Source organism: Vulpes vulpes, chromosome X (genome assembly GCF_048418805.1).
Source record: "Vulpes vulpes isolate BD-2025 chromosome X, VulVul3, whole genome shotgun sequence".
Classification (NCBI taxonomy): domain Eukaryota; kingdom Metazoa; phylum Chordata; class Mammalia; order Carnivora; family Canidae; genus Vulpes; species Vulpes vulpes.
In genome coordinates, this window is record NC_132796.1 from 67,392,561 (window position 1) to 67,415,699 (window position 23,139).

Here is a 23,139-nt window from a genome sequence, read left to right on the forward strand (position 1 = left end):
CCTACCTCGTATTTGTATCAAACCTTAAAGCTTCAATAATGGTTTTCCATCAGTTAATATATTTGACCCTTATAACCTAGACCATGGTATCTGGATAAGATCTTGTGATCGTCGAGTTCATCTCTATCAATGTATAGAGAGAATATCCAGTACTCAGAGAATTGACATGTGCTCTTAGAAAACATTCGTTTCTGATAGAATTTACCAGAGATGTATAAGATGAATTACTTGGCAGGCACACTATATGCACATAGTTGTTTTTCACTCTTTGCCAAAAAAATATTATTGAGTTATAACTAAGATACAATAAATAAACTGCACATACTTAATGATTTGATAAGTTTGGGTCCATATATACACTCCTGAACCATAATAACAATCAAGATTTTGATCATTCCCCAAGATTCCCCCATATCCCTTGTGATTCCTTCCTCTTACTTACCCTCAACCCTTCTCAAGCAACTAGCAATCTGCTTTTTGTCACTATAGATTAGTTTACATTTGCTAGATAAAAATGGAATCATAGAGTATGGTCTATTTTTTTGGTCTGGCTTTTTTTTTTTTTAACATGTAGCTTTTCTCAGTACTTTGGAGGCCATACCTGACTGTCCAGGTGGAAAGTCTACAAGCTCAACCTTTTTTTATATCCTTTCTCTCTTACACCTTCCTATCTTCCTTCTCCCAGCCTTAAGGACTGCCGCCTGCTATGTTCTAGTCTTCTCTCCATCCAAGCCTATTCTCAGAACCAATTAATTCCATTCACACTGAGGTGACAGATATGATTTTTTATGTGTGCTTTCTGCCATTATACAAAAGACAAAACCCACATTTGGTTTATGCCAAAATAATAAAGCTCTAATGATTTTCAAGCATGATCAAATAGATTTGGAAGAGAGTTTTGGACAGGGTTTCCCCGGAATCTCTAAAAGTACACCTAATGTAATGGGATACTCATGTAATACTGACCCTGCCTATAGAGAGGCAGAATGATTGACATCCCATATGGTCCCAATTTTGGTTTCCTGAAATGTCAGCCATTTAGGAGCTATGAAGAGAATTAATGTCCTGCTAGCCCTCCTTCTTTTTGGTCTGTTTGGCAGAGAAAACAATCCTTTGTAGATAAGAGTACACACAGGAGGATAGGGCCTCTAGGATTTGGCCTACATGTCCCTGGTACAGGTAAGAGTGGTGCCACCAGAGATGATCCTGGCCAAATTCCAAGCTGTCAGTGGTCCGAGGATTACAGGCAAAGGAATCTGGCAAACAAGCCTGGCTCTGAAGATGCCTTGCCTGTCTCACTTTTCTTCCTACTTATTTTCACATTTAATCTTTTATTTTTCATTATATAATTTGCATTTAATTCTTTTTTTGTCATTTTACTTATTCATCATGAGAACTGTACTCTTTAATCTCCATCACCTATTTCCCCCATTCTCCCATCTACCTCCCTTCTGGTAACCATCAATTTGTTATCTATAGTTAAGAGACTATCTCTTGGTTTTTCTCTTTCTCTCATTGTTTTCTCTTCACTCAATTTTTTCTTTCCTAAATTCTACATAGGAGCGAGATCATATGATATTTGTCTTCTCTGACTTATTTCACTTAGCATTATACTGTCTAAATTCATCTATGTTCTTGCAAATGGAAAGATTGCATTGTTTGTGTTTATCCATACATTCATCTATCAAGGTACACTTGGGCTGCTTACATAGTTTGACTATTGTAATTAAAGCTGCAATAAACCTGGGGGTGCATGTATCCCTTTGAATTTCTGGTTTTGTATTTTTTGGGGTAAATACACAGTAATACAATTCCTAGATCATAGAGTAGTTCTATTTTTAATTTTTTTTTTTTTTGAGGATTTTCCATGCTGTTTTCCGGAGTGGCTGCAACAGTTTGCATTCCCACCAACAGTGCAAGAGGGTTCCCCTTTTCCATATCCTCGCCAACACTTGTTGCTTCTTGTGTTTTTGGTTTTAGCCATTCTAACATGTGAGATGATATCAATATCAAATTGGTATCTGGGCAGATTGATGGGCACCACCCTCAGAATTTCTGATTTAGTTGATTTGGTGTATAACCCCCAAATATGCTTTACTAACAAGTTCCCAGATAATGCTGACACTGCTTTTCAGGGACCGTGGTTTGACAATCAGTGAAGCAGTTATGCCCATCCATTTGCCATACTCATTATTTTTAACTCTAGTTCTTGCATTGCCTGATCTCTTCAGACCTAATTATGCTGAACTAATTTGTAAAAATTACAACTTTTGTCACTAGCTTCACCATTTTCCAGCTGCTACCTCTGCTACCCACTCTATTATCTAGTTATCATCCACAGTCAGTATTTTGAATAACCTACCTTACACATTGCTTCTCTTTCTGGCTATCCATTGTTTTTAATTTTGTACCCCAATACAAAATCTGTATCTGAAATACAAAATCTGAATCTGTGCTTGAAGGTCACCAAAGACTTCTCTAATCATCAGTTCAGTCCTAATTATCTTTGGCTTCTCTAAAGCATTTATTCATTCAACAGACATGTACTGAACAAAACTGATATAGTCTTGATTTTTTAAAAAGATTTTATTTATTTATTTTAGAGAGAGAGAGAGCACACAAATGGGGGGAAAGACAGAGAGAGAGGGAGAAGCAGACTCCCTGCTGAGCAGGGAGCCCAATGCAGGGCTCAATCCCAACACCCTGGGATCATGACCTGACCAGGCACTTAACTGACTGAGCCACCCAGACACCTCAGTATAGTCCTGATTTTTAAGAAGTTCACAATTTGGTAGGTGACACTGATTTGTAATTAGAATATTTTGGAATAAATGCTGTAACTAAAGTATGTATAAATCACCCTAGGAAAACCAAAAGAATTTGTTCAGGGAACTCAAGAAAGGCTCATTAGTACCATTCTCCATGAATGACCCTTTTCCCTACTACTGCTGCTCCCAGCATACCTTCTTAATCACCCATGACACTTAATTCAGTCTAGTATGTATTAAACGCCAAGTGTTCATAAGTTACCATGTTGTTTACTGGTGCTAGCTCTTACTAGCTGTGTGATCTAGGTGAAGCTACCTAAACACTCTAAACTTTGTCCCTAATCTCTGAAATGGGTATATTAATAACCAACTAATATGGATGTTTTGAGATTTAAAAAAATTATATGGATCCACAAAAGACATTGATTAGCCAAAGCAATCTTGAAAAAGAAAAAATGAGGTATCTCCACTCCAGATTTCAAGTTCTATTACAAAGTGGTAGTAATTAAAATAGTGTGGTACTGGCATAAAAATAGGCACACAGTTCAATGGAACAGAATAGGAAATGCAGAAGTAAACCCACAACTCTATGGTCAATTAATCTTTGACAAAGGAGGAATGAATATACAAAGCAAAAAATATAGGTTCTTCAACAAATGGTGTTGGGAAAACTGGACAACTACATGCAAAAGAAAAAAACTGGACCACTTTCTTTCACTGTAAAAGAGTAGATTATAATTGTAGAATGAGAAAGTGACTTTTGAGTATAGATCTTTAATGAATGAAGGAGCTAGCCATGTAAGTGAGTAAAAGTAAAACTTTCCAAGCAAATAGAAAGCACCAGCAATGGCTCTGAGTAAGACACATGCCTGGTGAATTCAGGGAGCTAGGAAGCAAGCATGGTTGAAGGCCATGGTAAGAAATAATATAGCTAGAGACACTATCATGGTGATAATGGGTCCTGATCACTGAAGGACTTTCAAGTCATGGTAATAACTTACTCTTTGTGAAGACAAGAAGTTAAAGTAGGCTCTCATCTGTCTGAATCCAAAGTCTGTCTTCAGTAATTATTCTGATTAAAAATTTGAACTTTATTGTATAAGTTGTAAAGAACCATAGGATTTATTGAAGGAAGAGAGTGCCATGGTCATATGCAGTTTTAAGAAGCATATGTAGGTTGAATCATATAGGACAAAATGAGGTAGAGAAAATGGAATGCTATTCTACCTTCTCAAAGATTATCTCCACAGAGTTACCACTTATGTTTAAAAAAATGAACTATCAGGGCAGCCCTGGTGGCGCAGCGGTTTAGCGCCTCCTGCAGCTCAGGGTGTGATCCTGGAGACCTGGGATCGAGTCCCATGTCAGGCTCAATGCATGGAGCCTGCTTCTCCCTCTGTTTGTGTCTCTGCCTCTTTCTTTCTCTGTCTCTCATGAATAAATAAATAAAATCTTTAAAAAAATGAACTATCACCTTCTTCCAAAAGCTGCTTCATTCACGAGTCATGACTTTCTTTGTTACCAACATGATACACCCATTCTTTTAATAACCAGAATTTAAAACTCTGATTTTTCCCTTTCTCTCATTCCAAATATTTTTTCAATGACTTAATCCTGTTTGTCTTTACAATATGTCTTGAATTTGTTCTTTGCCTTTTTTATGTATATCCTAGTTATCATTCTAATTTTACCAGTCCTTGACATTTGCCATCAAATTACTCCATATGTCATCTCTTTTTTGTATAATTTTGTTTTTTCCTAAGTTCTCAGCTCCCTGAGGCTTTGAAGTTACCATGCCTCATCTATCTCTGATCCTTATTGTTCAGCACAGTCCTTACAGTGGATCACTGAATGTACTTCTACATTCATATTTTCTTTGCTCCTAACCTGCCTCCCCTTACAACCATATGTTGTTCCATTTCCTGAGCAACACAATATAATTTTATTCTGGCATTCACTGTTACCTAACTCTCAACAAATATGGTGTTCTGGAAACATCAACCTAATAAGTCAAACTTTCTGTATATGTATGGGTATGTACACACACATGCATACACACACATGAAAAGAGTTTAATATAGAAGTATTACTCTTATACCCATGCAAGTGGGAACTTATGTGGAGAAAAAAATCTTAATTCAGAAAAATTTATTGCCTACCTAGTATGTTGTAGCATTCTCCTAGGTACTGTGAATAAAAAATATTAAGAAAGCAAGGTCTCTAGCCTTGAAAAAACTCATATTGCCTGGAAGAAACTACTGTGTGTGGTGCCCGGGTAGCTCAGTCAGTTAACTGCCTATGGCTCAAGTCATGATCTCAGGGTCCTGGGATCAATCCCTGGCTTTGGGCTCTCGGCTCAGCAAGAAGTCTGCTTCTCCCATTTTTCTCTCCTTCTGCCCCTCCCTCCTCTTATGCGCATGTTCTCTCTAGCTCAAATAAATAAATAAATAAATAAAATCTGAAAAAAAAAAACTACTGTGTTAAAATGTTTACAGTGAAGGAACACGGCTCAAAAGAAAGGCATTAATTATTAATAAGATAGAAAAGTGTCCAGATGGAAGGTGGTAGTTGAGTTGTCTTAAAATATGAGTAGGTATTCACATAGTAAATAGAAGAAAAACGGGGAGATGGGAAGGAAGTCTAGAGAGAGAACAAGATGTGGAAAAGCACAGTGGTATGGCATTACATGGTATGTTCATCATCTGTAATCAGACCAAAGAGATGGGCATGCATCACAAAGCAGCAGGAGAGACATTAGAAAAGTAGGCAAGGACCAGCTCACAAAGGGCCTTATATGCAAAACCAAGAAGTTTGTATGCTTTTCTAGTAGACGAGGGGAGACTTTGTAATGGAAACTTTAAGTGGATTCTTATTATCTTTTCAGAATTAAACATTTGAAAACTAAGATCTGCGTGAAGAGGTTAAATTTACTAAAATGGTTTAGTTTAAAGAACAGGATGCATAAGAGAGCTTTCACTCTGTAAGAAGTGGTTATACATAGGATAGTGACCAGTTATTTTCATTTCCCACAGAGGACAGAGTAAAGAGAAATAGGCTTAAGTCTCAGCAAAGGGGAAAATTACCTACAGAAGGGGTCCTTCACAAGAAGATAGAGTGTGACTCACATAGATGATTAAAATGTTGTTGTCTCAGGCTCTCTGGCTGTGTGCTGGCTTCTGTGTGCTCAAAACCACCTAATTTCAAAAACAGGGCAAAGACTAGATTTTTCAGGCTTGAATGAATGTGTTTGAAATAAAAAAATATTTTACACAGCAACTAATTATTCAGATATTTTGCTCTCTGCCTAACCTATAGTGTTGGAAATGTATTGGAACATGTCAAATGTGAATATCAATCCTCATAATACAACATTCATATTTATTAGAAAAAAGATAAACTATCAGAATTTGCTATAGATATAATGGTTGTTCTGTTAAAGGTATTTTATATTCCTGTACCATATCAGAAAGTTACTAAAGAATAGGTACATGCAATTACCTATTAAATTCAGTTATTAATCTTGATGTGTAACATCTTTTTGGTCAGATGATTACAATTAAAATAAGACTATGTTTTATTAAATGATGGTGCTATCAGTGAATATAAGTGAATTACTCTTATTTTTATTGTTATTATTTGATAACAGCTTATTAAGATATTATAAAACATTTTTAGCTCTTTCAGATATTTCCAATTTCTGGAACTGCTGTTTGTGTTTTGTTTTTTTTTTTTTTTTTTTTTTCGGTTTTCATATAATTTATTCACTGCTGCAAGGAGACAAGACCCTCCAGGGAATGTCCCAAATCTATGTAATGTTACCCCTTACTCTATGTTCCATTTAGCTATACAGCTGACAGATGTGACAAAATTGCAAGTAGCTGGGCAACTCCCCCAACTGGGCCAAGGGAAGCAATTCCACCAGCTGCACAGAAGAAAAACTGCAAATTATTCCACACTCAGGTTAAATTATTTCAAGTTAATTTGCACTTGAAGTTCTCTCTCCAAAGACACCTTTATTTCTCAATGTGTCACAGAGCTGTTCTGGGCTGATTCTATTTAGGTTCATAACAACACTTCAAATTGGAAATCATCCAACATTGAAAGGAAGTACAAAGATTAAGGAATTTGCTGATTTCAGAAATGGTAATATGAAAATGTTTGTGTTTTTATTATGTGGAAATATATGCAAGACATAAGATTGTAGGGTATACTTTTCATCATTTTGTATCTTATAAAGAGAAGTCATATATCTTTTTCATCTTTTTCATACAGCTGCCTAACTGTGGCTGGTGAGAGGAAGACAGGGAAAGCATAAGGCAGAGTTGCCAAAAGGCACTTGGCTCCTGATGGAAGCAAACCTTGAAATGTTGACAGTATAGCCACTACTGAGACTTAGGCAATCTGGACAAGTTTTAATGGAATATTTGATGTTAATGTAAAATTAACATAATTTCGAGTTAACCAGATATCAAATGGAAATCAATTTTTCTTTCTTAATAAACTAATTCAAACACTTTGAAAGTGATTTTGTACATACTCAGATTAGATTATTTTGTATTACCCTAAGAGATGTATATATCCTGCTAGTATACTTTGAAGAGTAAATTATTGGATAAATGCCATTAGCCTTTAGAATTGATAAAGGTGAATGTTCTTAGTTGCCTTCTGTGTTGACATTGAACAACACAGTAGGTCCTGAGAGAGACAGTGCATAATGTGTGAATGGTTTAGATGTAGTAAGAGAGGCTTAAGATAGGATAATGCAAAGTAAATATAATAAGTCAAAAATTATTTTCCCCTATATTTTAATAGTATATATTTATTTTAAAATGATTGGCCTAAGGGTCGTACATATAGAGAAAAATTAAAAAGACCACATATTTGTCACGGTTATTCCCTGCCAATTTGTAACCTTAAAATAGATTCTCTGTATGAAATTATTTAAAAAATAAATATTGCAATACAGTTTCAACAATTTGTCTCTCATACCAACTAAGGTATTCCTCAGCTTGACAAAACAGGCACTTGTCCATTTTTGCCTATTCTTTGAAGGAAATATTACAGTTTTTTTAAAGATTTTATTTATTTATTCATGAAAGACAGATAGAGAGAGAGGGAGGCAGAGACACAGGCAGAGGGAGAAGCAGGCTCCATGCAGGAAGCCTGACGTGGGACTCGATCCCGGGACTCCAGGATCATGCCCTGGGCCGAAGGCAGGTGATAAACTGCTGAGCCACCCAGGGATACCCAGTTATTTTTTTTAAGTATATCCATGTTGTCTGCAACTCTCTGATTTCAACAGATACCAATATATTTATTTAGCTGAAATGTTATGTTTCATTTATCATTTTGGAATATAACCATTGACTCCACTAAATTTCTTAACAGAAATTAAATTAATGGACCTGATTCTGAATAAGTATTTATCAATTAAAATCTGTTTCTGAAAAGTAAGCATTCATAAGAATGCATGCCAAAAGCTAGTTTTTAAATCACTAATAAATTTGACATATGAGCACAATGCTATTTTTTTTGTTTTTGTGTTTTCCTCTCCAGTATTGGCCATGTGCATTTAAAATACCTAAAATATATACATATTGGTACAATTTGGTGTCCTGAAAAATTGGGTGGGATTTTATTGTTGTTATTGTTAGTGGTTATCATGGTGTATGTGTGTCTGTATAGTCTCCACAGAGTTTATAAAATATAATTCAAGTCTCTTTCCTTTGAGGAAGATGTACCATCAATTTTCTCTAAGCACCCAATGTTTTTAGTCTTTAGGAATTCAGGTAATTTCTAAGAAAAAAAAGAAAAAAGAAAATGTGAATTTTCTCATAAATTGTAGTATCTAACCTACTCTGAAATTGAGGCACTTTATAAACATGTATCACTGTAATCCCAAGTAAAGACCTTTCTTTAGGAAACTGAACCTCTCATTGATTCCTCTAGAGCACAAGCCTTACTTAATGCAAATTGCCCTTGAGGTTTTATTGCTATTTGTTCTTGTAGTTTGTCCTTAAATTGTGTCATTTTAACTTTGTAGTACTTGAAAGTATTAGGTAGATCAGCAAGATAATGCAAAATGTCTTGGGAGGTTTTTGATGACTGCTTCAATTTTCTCCCTGGTTATTGGTCTGTTCAGGTTTTCTATTTCTTCCTGTTCCAGTTTTGGTAGTTTGTGGCTTTCCAGGATTGCGTACATGTCTTCTAGATAGCCTAGTTTATTGGCATATAGCTGTTCGTAATGTTTTTACAATCGTTTGTATTTCCTTGGTGTTGGTAGTGATCTCTCCTTTCTCTCTCTTTTTTTTTTTAAAGATTTTATTTATTTATTCATGAGAGACACACACAGAGAGAGAGAGAGAGGCAGAGACACAGGCAGAGGGAGAAGCAGGGAGCCTAATGTGGGACTCGATCCCAGGTCCCCAGGATCACGCCCTGGGCTGAAGCTGGCGCTAAACTGCTGGGCCACCGGGACTGCCCTGATCTCTCCTTTCTCATTGATGATTTTATTGATTTGAGTCTTCTCTCTCTTCTTTTTAATAAGGCTGGCTAATGGTTTATCTATCTTATTAATTCCTTCAAAGAACCAACTCATGGTTCTGTTGATCTGTTCCACAGTTCTTCTGATCTCGATTTCGTTGAGTTCTGCTTGAATCTTTATTAACTCTCTTCTTCTCCTGGGTGTAGGATCTATTTGCTGTTTACTCTAGCTCCTTTATGTGTAAGGTTAGCTTTTGTATTTAAGTTCTTTCCAGTTTTTGAATGGATGCTTGTATTGGGATGTATTTGCCCCTCAGGACTGCTTTTGCTGCATCCCAAAGATTTTGAACGGTTGTATCTTCATTCTCATTAGTTTCCATGAATCTTTTTAATTCTTCCTTAATTTCCTGGTTGACCCTTTCATCTTTTAGCAGGATGGTCCTTAACCTCCGCATGTATGAGGTCCTTCCAAACTTCTTCTTGTGATTTAGTTCTAATTTCAAGGCATTATGGTCTGAGAATATGCAGGGGACGATCCCAATCTTTTAGTATCAGTTCAGACCCGATTTGTGATCCAGTATGTGGTCTATTCTGGAGAAAGTTCCATGTGCACTTGAGAAGAATGTGTATTCAGTTGAGTTTGGATGTAAAGTTCTGTAGATATCTGTGAAATCCATCAGGTCCAGTGTATCATTTAAAGCTCTCGTTTCTTTGAGATGTTGTGCTTAGAAGACCTATTGAGGGTAGAAAGAGCTAGATTGAAGTCACCAAGTATAAGTGTATTATTATCTAAGTATTTCTTCACTTTGGTTATTAACTGATATATTTGGCAGCTCCCACATTTGGGGCATATATATTGAGGATTGTTAAGTCCTCTTGTTGGATAGATCCTTTAATTATGATATAGTCCACGGCCAGATGGTGTCCCAGGGGAATTCTATCAAATGTTTAAAGAAGAAACCATACCTATTCTACTATAGCTTTTTGGAAAGATAGAAAGAGATGGAGTACTTCCAAATTCGTTCTATGAGGCCAGCATCACCTTAATTCCAAAACCAGACAAAGACCCCACCAAAAAAGAGAATTACAGACCAATATCCCTGATGAACATGGATGCAAAAATTCTCAACAAGATACTAGCCAATAGGATCCAACAGTACAATAAGAAAATTATTCACCATGACCAAGTAGGATTTATCCCCGGGACACAAGGCTGGTTCAACACCCGTAAAACAATCAATGTGATTCATCATATCAGCAAGAGAAAAACCAAAAACCATATGATCCTCTCATTCGATGCAGAGAAAGCATTTGACAAAATACAGCATCCATTCCTGATCAAAACTCTTCAGAGTGTAGGGATAGAGGGAACATTCCTCAGAATTTTAAAAGCCATCAATGAAAAGCCCACAGCAAATATCATTCTCAATGGGGAAGCACTGGGAGCCTTTCCCCTAAGATCAGGAACAAGACAGGGATGTCCACTCGCACCACTGCTATTCAACATAGTACTGGAAGTCCTAGCCTCAGCAATCAGACAACAAAAAGACATTAAAGGCATTCAAATTGGCAAAGAAGAAGTCAAACTCTCCCTCTTCGCCGATGACATGATACTCTACGTAGAAAACCCAAAAGCCTCCACCCCAAGATTGCTAGAACTCATACAGCAATTTGGCTGTGTGGCAGGATACAAAATCAATGCCCAGAAATCAGTGGCATTTCTATACACTAACAATGAGACTGAAGAAAGAGAAATTAAGGAGTCAATCCCATTTACAATTGCACCCAAAAGCATAAGATACCTAGGAATAAACCTAACCAAAGAGGTAAAGGATCTATACCCTAAAAACTATAGAACACTTCTGAAAGAAATTGAGGAAGACACAAAGAGATGGAAAAATATTCCATGCTCATGGATTGGCAGAATTAATATTGTGAAAATGTCAATGTTACCCAGGGCAATATACACGTTAATGCAATCCCTATCAAAATACCATGGACTGGGATCCCTGGGTGGCGCAGCGGTTTGGCGCCTGCCTTTGGTCCAGGGCGCAATCCTGGAGACCTGGGATCGAATCCCACGTCAGGCTCCCGGTGCATGGAGCCTGCTTCTCCCTCTGCCTGTATCTCTGCCTCTCTCTCTCTCTGTGTGACTATCATAAAATAAATAAAAATTAAAAAAAAAAGAATTAAAATACCATGGACTTTCTTCAGAGAGTTAGAACAAATTATTTTAAGATTTGTGTGGAATCAGAAAAGACCCAGAATAGCCAGGGGAATTTTAAAAAAGAAAACCATATCTGGGGGCATCACAATGCCAGATTTCAGGTTGTACTACAAAGCTGTGGTCATCAAGACAGTGTGGTACTGACACAAAAACAGACACATAGATCAATGAAACAGAATAGAGAACCCAGAAGTGGACCCTCAACTTTATGGTCAACTAATATTCGATAAAGGAGGAAAGACTATCCATTGGAAGAAAGACAGTCTCTTCAATAAATGGTGCTGGGAAAATTGGACATCCACATGCAGAAGAATGAAACTAGACCACTCTCTTTCACCATACACAAAGATAAACCCAAAATGGATGAAAGATCTGAATGTGAGACTAGATTCCATCAAAATCCTAGAGGAGAACACAAGCAACACCCTTTTTGAATTCGGTCACAGTAACTTCTTGCAGGATACATCCATGAAGGCAAAAAAAACAAAAGCAAAAATGAACTGTTGGGACTTCATCAAGATAAGAAGCTTTTGCACAGCAAAGGATACAGTCAACAAAACTAAAAGACAACCTACAGAATGGGAGAAGATATTTGCAAATGACATATCAGATAAAGGGCTAGTTTCCAAAATCTATAAAGAACTTATTACACTCAACACCAAAGAAACAAACAATCCAATCATGATATGGGCAAAAGACATGAAGAGAAATCTCACAGAGGAAGACATAGACATGGCCAACATGCACATGAGAAAATGCTCAGCATCACTTGCCATCAGGGAACACAAATCAAAACCACAATGAGATACCACCTCACACCCATGAGAATGGGTAAAATTAACAAATCAGGAAACCACAAATGTTGGAGAGGATGTGAGAAAAGGGAACCCTCTTACACTGTTGGTGGGAATGTGAACTGGTGCAGCCACTCTGGAAAACTGTGTGGAGGTTCCTCAAAGAGCTAAAAATAGACCTGCCCTATGACCCAGCAATTGCACTGTTGGGGATTTACCCCAAAGATACAGATGCAATGAAACGCCGGGACTCTGTACCCCAATGTTTCTATCAGCAATGTCCACAATAGCCAAACTGTGGAAAGAGCCTCGGTTTCCATCGACAGATGAATGGATAAAGAAGATGTGGCTTATGTATACAGTGGAATATTACTCAGCCATTAGAAATGACAAATGCCCATCATTTTCTTCGACGTGGATGGAACTGGAGGTTATTATGCTGAGTGAAGTAAGTCAATTGGAGAAGGACAAACAGTGTATGTTCTCATTAATTTGGGGAATATAAATAATAGTGAAAGGGAATATAAGGGAAGGGAGAAGAAATTTGTGCGAAATTCTTGTGCGAAGAACTGGAACATGTAGAAAGTGCAAGGGAGACAGAACATAAAGACTCCTAACTCTGGGAAATGAACTAGGGGTGGTGGAAGGGGAGTAGGGCTGGGGGTGGGAGTGAATGGGTGACAGGCACTGGGGCTTATTCTGTATGTCGGTAAATTGAACACCAATAAAAAATAAGTAAAAAAAAAATAAAAAAAAGATAATGCAAAATGTTAAATGTTTCACTTTTGTGGGATAAAGTAATCCCAGAAATTCTGAGAAATCACTGTGACTTGTGACCATCTGAACTGTCAACATCATTTCTGCTGTGGTTGTTTCTTTTGAGCCTTAAACGTATTTCTTTTAAGTTCTCCATATCATGTGGACATGATAAAAGAAAACAGTTGTTTTCTTTTAAAGATTTTATTTATTTCTTTGAGAGAAAGAGAGATAGAGTAAAATGATTGTTAAGTAGCTATAGTACAAAAGATACTCAGTATGGGTCTGATTGGTTTAAATGTAAATTTCTTTCTTTAGTCACTAAAACAGTGGGTATTAAATATTCTGGGGCAGCCCGGGTGGCTCAGGGGTTTAGTGCTCCCTTCGGCCCAGGGCGTGATCCTGGAGACCCAGGATCAAGTCCCACATCGGGCTCTCTGCATGGAGCCTGCTTCTCTCTCTGCCTTTGTCTCTGCGCGCCTCTCTCTTTCTCTCATAAATAAATAAAATCTATAAATAAATAAATAAATAAATAAATAAATAAATAAATAAATAAATATTCTGGGGGCACCTGGGTGACTCAGTCACTTAAACATCTGACTTCAGGTCAGGTCATGATCTCAGGTCCTGGAATCAATCCCTACATCCAGTCTCCTTCTCCCTCTCCCTCTGTTCGTGCTCCTATCTCCCTTTCTCTCTCAAATAAATAAAATCTTTTTTAAAATTATGTTAATTACCTAAGTATATTCCGTAGCCTTTTCATAAACCTGTCTATGAAGAATTTATTCTAAACAGAGTAATCCTTAAAGCTAAAAACCCCAAATCAGTATGCATAACAGTGGGCAAACCCATCATTTCAGGATTATAGAATTAAAACACCCAATAGAATGAGAAAACGTAATACTCTTTTCCTTTTTTATCCTTTGTTTGTAGGCAAATCCGTGATTTCTTTTATAGCTTAGTCCAGTATGAGTTTTATATTAAAGAGAACACTTAGATTTTCATCATAGATTTTTTTGTCCTATACTTTAAAGATTTTTATCATTCTAACTATCGCATCTCTTTTCTAAAAGTATCTCTTTGAAAGGAAATACCATAAGTAGAAAAAATATATATTATCACAATTGTGTGGTTAGATTCTATTTATAAATCAGCATAAGAACTTTTCAGTTTTTTCTTATTTGATGGCCTATACAAGTAAAGGAGGGTCAAATGTACTTTTTAATATTAATTTTCATCAGTACTGGCTACAAATAGATACAAGCTCACAAAAAATTCTAGCTTCTAAGAATAAATTTCTATGATAAAGCAAAGTACAAATGCTGATAATATAAGCACACATTAACTTTGAGTATAGTTATTAATACTTAAATTAATACTCCTTTCTCAGAGTATAGTTCATTTTGCCATAATAACAGGCATTTTAAAATATGTATATAAAATTTAAACTTTTGCTGATTTTAGTCATCTTTTGTATTTTAAAATCATGGTGTTCCTTTTATAATCTAGAGCATTGTTGCTAGACCCCGTTAGGAAGCTTACGCCTAACTTAAAAAAAATTTTGTTAAAGATTCTATTATTTACTTTAGAGAGTGAAAGAGAGAGCATGAGCAGAGGAGGGGCAGAAGGAAAGGGAGAGAATCTCAAATGAACTCCACACTGAGCATGGAGCCTGTCACGAGGCTCAATCTAATGACCCTGAGATTATGACCTAAATCAAAACCAAGAGTCAGACGCTTAACCAACTGAGCCACCCAGGCACCCCTTCATTTTTAAAAAATGTTAAATCATTTGTAATAAATTGAATTCATTCATTTCACTTGTTTAAGAATGAAGTTTATATTTACATTACCCAAAATATACTAAAAATGCTGTATTTCATTCCAGATCAGAGATACTAAGTCAGCAGATCAGAAAACAACCCTCTTGCATTTTATTGCTGAAATTTGTGAGGACAAATACCGGGATATCCTGAAATTTCCTGAAGAACTGGAACATGTAGAAAGTGCAAGCAAAGGTAATTGATAAGTAACTATTTTGAGACTACTTCTTTCCTGAGTATTATATTTTAAATGATAAGATTAAATAAGCATTAATTGTATTTTTTCTGTTTACTGATACTCAAAAAGCAAGGGGATAGTTTCCTTTAGCTTATATTTGATAATATAGTACATTTAACGACCCATTTTTTACTTTATTTTTTAACATTGCTGGGTTATTGAGGTTTTCACATCTCTTATCAGATAGTATGTTCATTCATTCATTTCATAAACTCTTAAGTGTATATTGTTTGCAAAGGAACTATACCATGGGCTTTTGATGAAATCAAAATTATTGTGAGACAGTTCTTGCTTGAATGCATTTAAAATCTAGAAGGTAAGAAAAAACATATATACACATACTTTATAAAATAAGGATGAGTATGAGAAGTGCTACACAAACATATAATATACTATAATTTAGAGGAGAGAAAAAGTTCCTTTTGAATGTATAGATAAGAGAAGAAAAAAGCCAAAGGATGAAGCATGAGCATAATATTTTTATGGACATGGAAAAGAGGCATGTGAACAAATAATATAAGCAAAGCACAGTGGCAGATGGATAGAAGAGTGGTCAACTGTTGGGTTGGAGCTGTAATATGATCATCTCAGAGACTTCAATGTCATGCTAAGTAGTCTGGTCTTGATGTGGTAGGCAGCAGAGCATCATTGAAGGACTAGAATGGATGGGAGTTGGCACTTGTGGAGAACAAGAGAGAGGGACCAAAAGTATCTCCAAGGTTTTAATTTGAGCTAATTTGCTTTGTTGGTTGGTGAATATTGTCTACTTTTGTAAGAAGTTACAAAGTGAAAGAAAGGAGGAAGGATCAAGAAAACATTTTTTGCAGTTGAGATTATATACATGGAGAAGTACATGTTCCTTCCTTGTAAGGAAACTATGCTGAAAATCTTATATTTGAGATTACACCGTAGAATTCCATTTCTCTGTTACTCTGAGGACTTTCAGTAAGACTCAAGAGCATATATCTTTCCCAAGTTTATTACAAACCATACAAACCTGTTAGTGTTCATTGAAGGGGATAAAAATGTATGTCTATAGAACCCAGAATATTATTTGTATAATATTATTCAGGGGTCAGGGCACCTTCGTGGTTCAGTTGGGTAAGCATCCAGCTCTTGATTTCAGCTCACAAAACACATTTGTGATTAGAGTCATATTTACTAACCTGTAAGTAATGTGGAATAATTTTAACATTTAGAAAATTTGTAATTGGAAATCTGAGAAATGTCACAAATAAGGACAGTTCTGAAATCAGATCATTTCAGTGATATCACTAGTTTTTGATTTCTCTTTAACAGAATTTTTTCTAAATTTTGTTTAAAATGTAGATTCAGTTTCAGAAAGATTTTGAGAAGTGTATCAAGAATATGTTTAAATTGGGCAGCCCAGGTGGCTCAGCAGTTTAGCACCACCTTCGGCCCAGGGCCTGATCCTGGAGACCCAGGATCGAGTCCCGCATCGGGCTCCCTGCGTGGAGCCTGCTTCTCCCTCTGCCTGTGTCTCTGACTCTCTCTCTCTCTCTCTCTCTCTCTCTGTGTGTGTGTGTGTCTCTCATGAATAAGTAAATAAAATCTTTTAAAAAAAAGAATATGTTTAAATAAAATGATGTCAATTTTACATTGATTTTGTTAATTCCTAATTTTTAAGTTATTAGTTCTTACATTGAGGATACTTTACAAGACTATATCTGATAAACATTTTTGGTCAAAATAATCTGGAACAACTCTAATGAAATATAGAGTGAAACTTAAATCAGCTTTGATTTCTTAAGTCTAAATGCTAGTTCATCTATGTCTATAATTTCATACATACTTTTAGTCACTACTGCTATTGATGAAGTTAGCCAATAGAGCACAACCTTCTTAGTTAGATATTACAAAGTTATAATCCTAGCTGTATAACTTCTTAGTTCTGTAACCTTGAGCTAGTAATTTAAATTTCTAAGTTTTTGTTTCCTCATCTGTAAAATGAAAATGATAGAAGATCATCTGAGTTGAATGACATGTTTAAAGCATTGAATAAAAGGCTTAGCACACTGTAGACATATAGTTGTTGCTATACTACTATCTTTATTAGTAGTATTAGTCATAATATCTGACATACTACTATAGATATTGTAGTTGCTGCTATTGTCTTGTTAGAAGTGGATAATCATTTTTCCTGTGTCTGGGATTTTGGTAAATACTTTCATATTTTTATTTTATAGTACCACCAACTTCTTTCTCCCTATCTCTTTCATGAGCAAAATTCCTTTGTTGTATTTTGATTATTTCTGCTTTTCTGTTTTCTTCCTGCCAGTGTTTTCAAAAGACTATTGCCAGAAATCCTCTGTATCATTGTTAGAGGCACAGCAATCCCCACTCTCAAGTTATTTTGACTAGTTCTTTTTTTTCCCCTATGAAATTCAGTCTCAACTGAAATTCTTAAGTGCATTCCACCTGCTTGCATCCCTCTTTCATTTCCTCTTAGTTCTCATTTCAGTGTGCCAAGATATTTTCTCTTGAGCCATTTTATTCCTTTCTGATAATCCTTTCTCTGTGTGTGATTTCATGCTGCATCCCATGCCTAGAAATCTCTCCTGCCCTGTCCTCTAGGACAACTGATTCATTTGTCAAATCCCTGTTTAGAATCCTTTTTTCTTTTTCTTTTTTTAAGAATCCATTTTTTAAAAGAATGTTTTGCTACTAAAGCCCTAGGAGGAAGTACTCTGGAATTTAGTCTATAGGAAAAAACAAAAAACAGAAAACGATAAAACAGGGTAAAAGGTCAAGCCAATTACCTTTTATTTATAGTTAAATACTTTTCCTTGGTATTTCAGTCTAACTTGTCTTGTTGGCTAAATATATGTTCAGTCTTGTTTGAATCACATTGTGTACTGTGCATAGCATGTATATAGTCATCCAACAAAAAACAAATAGATCAGTACTATATAATCAATTTTATTTGATGATGGACTGTATTGATGTGAAATGATCACCTTCAAAAATACAAAAAGTAAAAAAAAATGCAAAATGTACCTTTCTTTTCAAACTAGAGGGATATCAATAATATGAAACTAAGTTAATGATTGAATTATATAACTTATATTTGTATTTTTAAAGATTTATTTATTTATTTGAGAGAGAGAGCAGGTGGGGAGTGGCAGAGGGAGGGATAGATTCTCAAGCTGACTCTCCACTGAACGTGGAGCCTGACAGATGGCTGAGTCTCATAACCCTGAGATCATGACCCAAGTTGAAATCACGAGTGGGGTGCTTAATCAGCTGAGCCACCCAGGTGCCCCTATAACTTACATTTAGATAATAATCGTATGGCTACTAATAACTTATCTATATTTTGGGATTTTTGGAACCCAAGTATCCATTTTGATAACATAAATATATTTTCTGCATGGTATAGCAATCGGATTTATTTCAGTTGAGTAGTAGAGTTATAGGCCTCAAATTAACTAACAAAAAAATACAGTGAAAAGAAAACTGATGGTAGGAAATATGTGAGATCTGTGGAAAATTTATTTTATAACTGTATTTATTCTTTAGCTAAGCTTCTAAAATCCTTGAATTTGCAAAGCTATGGTATAAACTTAGCATATTTTCCTAGAGCTCTGTTAATTCAAAGATATTGAAGGAAATGTCATTTGTACATTAAAATAGATATATATTATGAAACAATTCAAAATCCACATGAAATTTTTAAAATAAAACAGGTGACTTCAAAGAAAGTTCACATTTGCAGTAGATCCCTAAGGTGCGTGTTCAATCTTCTCTTCCATTTGGGGTACTTGGGTGAGACAAGTTTATGAAGCATTGCCTAAAGAATGGTATAATGATTTTGGTTTGGTTTCACTTATTTATCTATTTAGTTATTTCCAGGAGTGGAGAGGCAAGCCAGCAGGGTAAGGGACTACAGTACCTTACTTTTTTCCAAACAGACATTCCCATATCCCTAATGAAGTTCAGCATCAAACACTACAGTGTAATTTTATTACCAGTGAAATCAATAAAATAATATTGCTCTGGTCATTTTATTCTAGGTTAAATCATAAATCTCCAAGTATTCTCACTCATGTTTGACATACCGATGAGTCTTGAGAGAGAAAAAAAAATGGTTGCTATAGAGATTCCAATGTCTCTAAAATATTTGAAATACTTTAAAAAATAATTTATTTGAGAGACAGGGCATGATCAATGGGGAGGGGCAGAGGAAGAGGGAGAAGTAGACTCCTCATTGAGTAGGGAGCCCAACTCAGGGCTTGATCCCAGAACTGCGGGATCATTAGCTGAGCTGAAGGCAGACACTTAACCAACTGAGCCCTAGAAGGTGCCCCTAGAAGACTTCCGATAAACCACAATTACCTTTTCTTTAATGATTAGTTTAGGGGATCCCTGGGTGGCGCAGCGGTTTGGCGCTTGCCTTTGGCCCAGGGCGCGATCCTGGAGACCCGGGATCGAATCCCACATCAGGCTCCCGGTGCATGGAGCCTGCTTCTCCCTCTGCCTGTGTCTCTGCCTCTCTCTCTTTCTCTCTGTATGACTATCATAAATAAATAAAATTTAAAAAAAAAAAAGATTAGTTTAAAGATTGTGCGTGTATAATTATATATATAGTAGATATATATATATATTGTATAAAGCATTGCTAGTTTACTAGACGTACTTTATAAATTCTTTATTATTCTCCCTATCATTGGGACTATCCCTTTAACTCTGAGCTTTAAAGGAATTTTACAGTTTGATTTAAGACCTCTAGTGTTTTATAGGTTGGCTCTAATGATTCAACCAAAAGAGTTAGTAAGTTTTAATTAAAACTATTCTACTCAACAGGGAAAAAATATATTAATGTATTTGAAATTACTATTAATCCTAAGGTTTCATATAAATATAAAGCGAGTTTCACTTCAGTTAAATTAGTACTGTCCTACAAAATAAAAGCTGTCAAGTTTCCTATAAACAGTGTTAATTTCTTATGAATTAAATCAATTATAAATTTTAATGACCAACTATACCTTGTGATATCTGTCATCTTTCCTTGTCATATTAGTAACTGTAACTACTAATTAGTAATTAGCTATTTATCTACTCTGACTTCTTTATAGGATTAATAATGATGAAAGTTCAGACTAGAAGAAATATTGTAGGGGAAAATGCATGAAATAAAGTAAAAAGAAAAATATAAAATAATAATAGCAGAGTAAAAAAGTTGTAGGAACAATAGCAAGAAAAAGCCAAAACATTTTTCAAAATCACAGGTCTGACAGAAGCTTTACAAATCATCTCATCCCTGCTAAAAGGGACCCAAGAGAGCAATTAATCCAATACATTATTTTATAATTCAAGAAACCAAGGCCCAGAATGATGAAGGAATTGTCCATGATCACTCAACTCGATTGGAAAATCAATGACAGTTTGAAGACTTTGTCTAGAGTTATTTTATCACATATTTCAACTCCAGTTTTGCACCCTTTATGGTCTAAAATATACATCAGAGATTCATGCTCATATTGGAGTAAATGCTAACCCAATAAAAGATTTACTGGACTGTATATGCTACATTCTCTGTGTTGTGGTCTATAGTCTCTGTAGCCCCATTTTGACAGAACTACCCTCTCCATTCTTTGTGTCACAGCAGCACTTTAACCTTATTAGTCATATTGCAAACACCACATTCATGGTTTTTATTCCATTGCTTGTTTTTCTCTGTACCTCTTATATTTGTTCCTAAAGTCTCCGTGCTAGCACAGCATCTCAGAGAGAAGTAAATGCTCAATAAACATTTCTTAAATTGAATCATTGCATATCAGTGTATTATAGCAGGAATATTTCAAAATAGGACATTTTGGGAAGTTGACCAATAGAGAATTGCAGCCCTAAAATTACTGTTTACTATAAATACAAGAGGAGAAACAAGATAAGTTAGAATAAAGAGGATACCAGGTCTTAACAGTATTTCCTGGTCTATGTTTTACTTCTTTCAAAAAGAAAGTTAAAATTGGAAACTATCAAGCTAATAATGGACAGGATCTCAACTTACGGAGGCCACCAAACCATAAAGGATTATGGTGAACAGTAAAGATTAGGGTCTATTAGGAACTAATGGCAGCCAACTTTCCCAATGTTATATCTAACTAATTGCTGAAACATCAATCTCTTATTCTAATTCCTGAAAAAAAGTACTTTCATATTGTCTACTGTTAGTTTTATTGAAAACTCTTTGAGTTAGGGAACAAAATCCTACTGTTTTTAGAGCATTAAACATATAGTGATTCATAAAACCCAAAATTTGAGAAAGTATTAAACTGTAGAATTTCCTAGCAGATTTAAACTTTTGAATTGTAGTCTGTCTTAGAAGCACAGAATGATAATATACCAAATGTCACAAATTATCTATAGAATTTACCTTACTTAAATGTTAGCAGTCTGAATATAAAACTGAGTACAGGGACACCTGGGTGGCGCAGCCGGTTGGGTGCCAATTCTTGGTTTTAGTTTAGGTCATGATCTCATGGGTTGTGGAATCAAGCCCAACATCAGGCTCCACACTCAGCATGAATTTGACTTGAAGATTCTCTTCCCCTGCCCCTCCTCCCACTTACTTGACCTCTCTCTCTCTCTCTCTCTCAAATAAATCTTAAAAAAAAAAAAAAAAAAAAAAAACAACCTGAGTACACATCATACCACTACATAAGTTTTACAAAAATAGTTAAAATTGCTTAGCTTCCTTTGGACTTTTTCATATATAAAGTACAAATAACTTAAGTAATTTTTGCTGAGTGAGTTGCATTCCATCTTATTGACACCAAACTGGCTTATAAAATTTAAAGGAATATTAAATTTTAAGGAATCAAATTCATAACTTTTCCAGTTTGTTATATTTCTTTCTTCCTTACAGCAAGTCACCCATTTTCTTTTTAACAGTGAATTTCTTTAAAATAACAGAAACAGTAAGAGGCCCAAAACATGCATAGAAAATGAATTTTCAACCTAAAATGTCAAAAAGATTTAGGAAAGAATGTCATATAGTTTTTTTGTTGTTGTTGTTTTATTTGGTTTGTTTTTTGGTGGTTTTTTGTTTGTTTTTTTGTTTTTTGTTTTTGTTTTTGCTGGTCAGTAATCTAGTCATTACCAACCAGTATTTTCAATTCATAATATACAGATACTCTAATTAATGCTCATTTCTAAAGGAAACTGTTCAAAAAATTACTTCAGATAACAGTGGAAGGAAGCAGAAACCATGCCATTTGGATTTGAGTAAAATGTTTCAATGTAAGTCAATAATTTTTTATAGACTTACATAGGCATTTGTCAGTATACTTTAGCTTTTACATCTCAGAATCTTTTTCTGTTAGTAATTGTGAGCATAGCTTATCTATCTCACCTCCTTGTCCCTCATGTCTCAGAGCCTAGCCTCCTGTGCTTTTTCCAAAAGGAAATGCTACCCCCTTCTCTCAGCCTTTGTGAATCCTACATATCTTTTTGAAAGTCCAGCTTAAATCTAACCCCTTCATAAAAGCTTTCCCAGTTCTTGTGGCCTTCAGTGGTTTCTCACTTACCTCTTCTACAGTAGTACTTGTGTGAACTTTTAAATTTGGTTCTTGATCCTATACTGTCTTGCATTACAGTATAACAGTTTCCATGTTTATGGATGCATCGTGCCATGATGGCTTTCTGAAATCATATGTGATGTCATTAGTCCACTTTCTCAGGGCAAAATCTAACATGGTTATAGTTTTGTAAATCCAGTGTTGTGAATGTTTATTACACATCAATCTGACCTTAGCTGGTATCTTTATTTAACACAATAGTGAAGCTTTCTGGGTATTTAGATTAGCTAAAATATATTTGCAGATATTTTAATTTTGATCTCTTATATATTAAGCAACTAGAAGAAAACCAGGTCTTTAAAATACATTCTTTAAAAGTGGCTATTTAAGGCAAAACAAATATATGGTGTTAGAAATAATGATTAATCTTAGTGTGGGTTAGTGACTAGAAGAAAGTATATGAGGGTTTCTGGAGTGCTGGTCATGTTCTGTTTCTTCACCCAGATCCTG

At 35.4% G+C, this 23,139-nt stretch overlaps 1 protein-coding gene across 6 annotated transcripts in view; it reads left to right on the forward strand.

Annotated features, from left to right (window-relative positions):
• Window positions 1–23,139, forward strand: part of DIAPH2 (diaphanous related formin 2) — a 1,085,411-nt gene that overhangs the window by 597,915 nt on the left and 464,357 nt on the right. For all 6 annotated transcript variants that reach the window (XM_072744409.1, XM_072744404.1, XM_072744407.1 and 3 more), the window contains one exon: window positions 14,916–15,045. In XM_072744409.1, coding sequence (XP_072600510.1) covers window positions 14,916–15,045 — 130 coding nt within the window. The remainder of the gene's footprint in view (window positions 1–14,915; window positions 15,046–23,139) is intronic.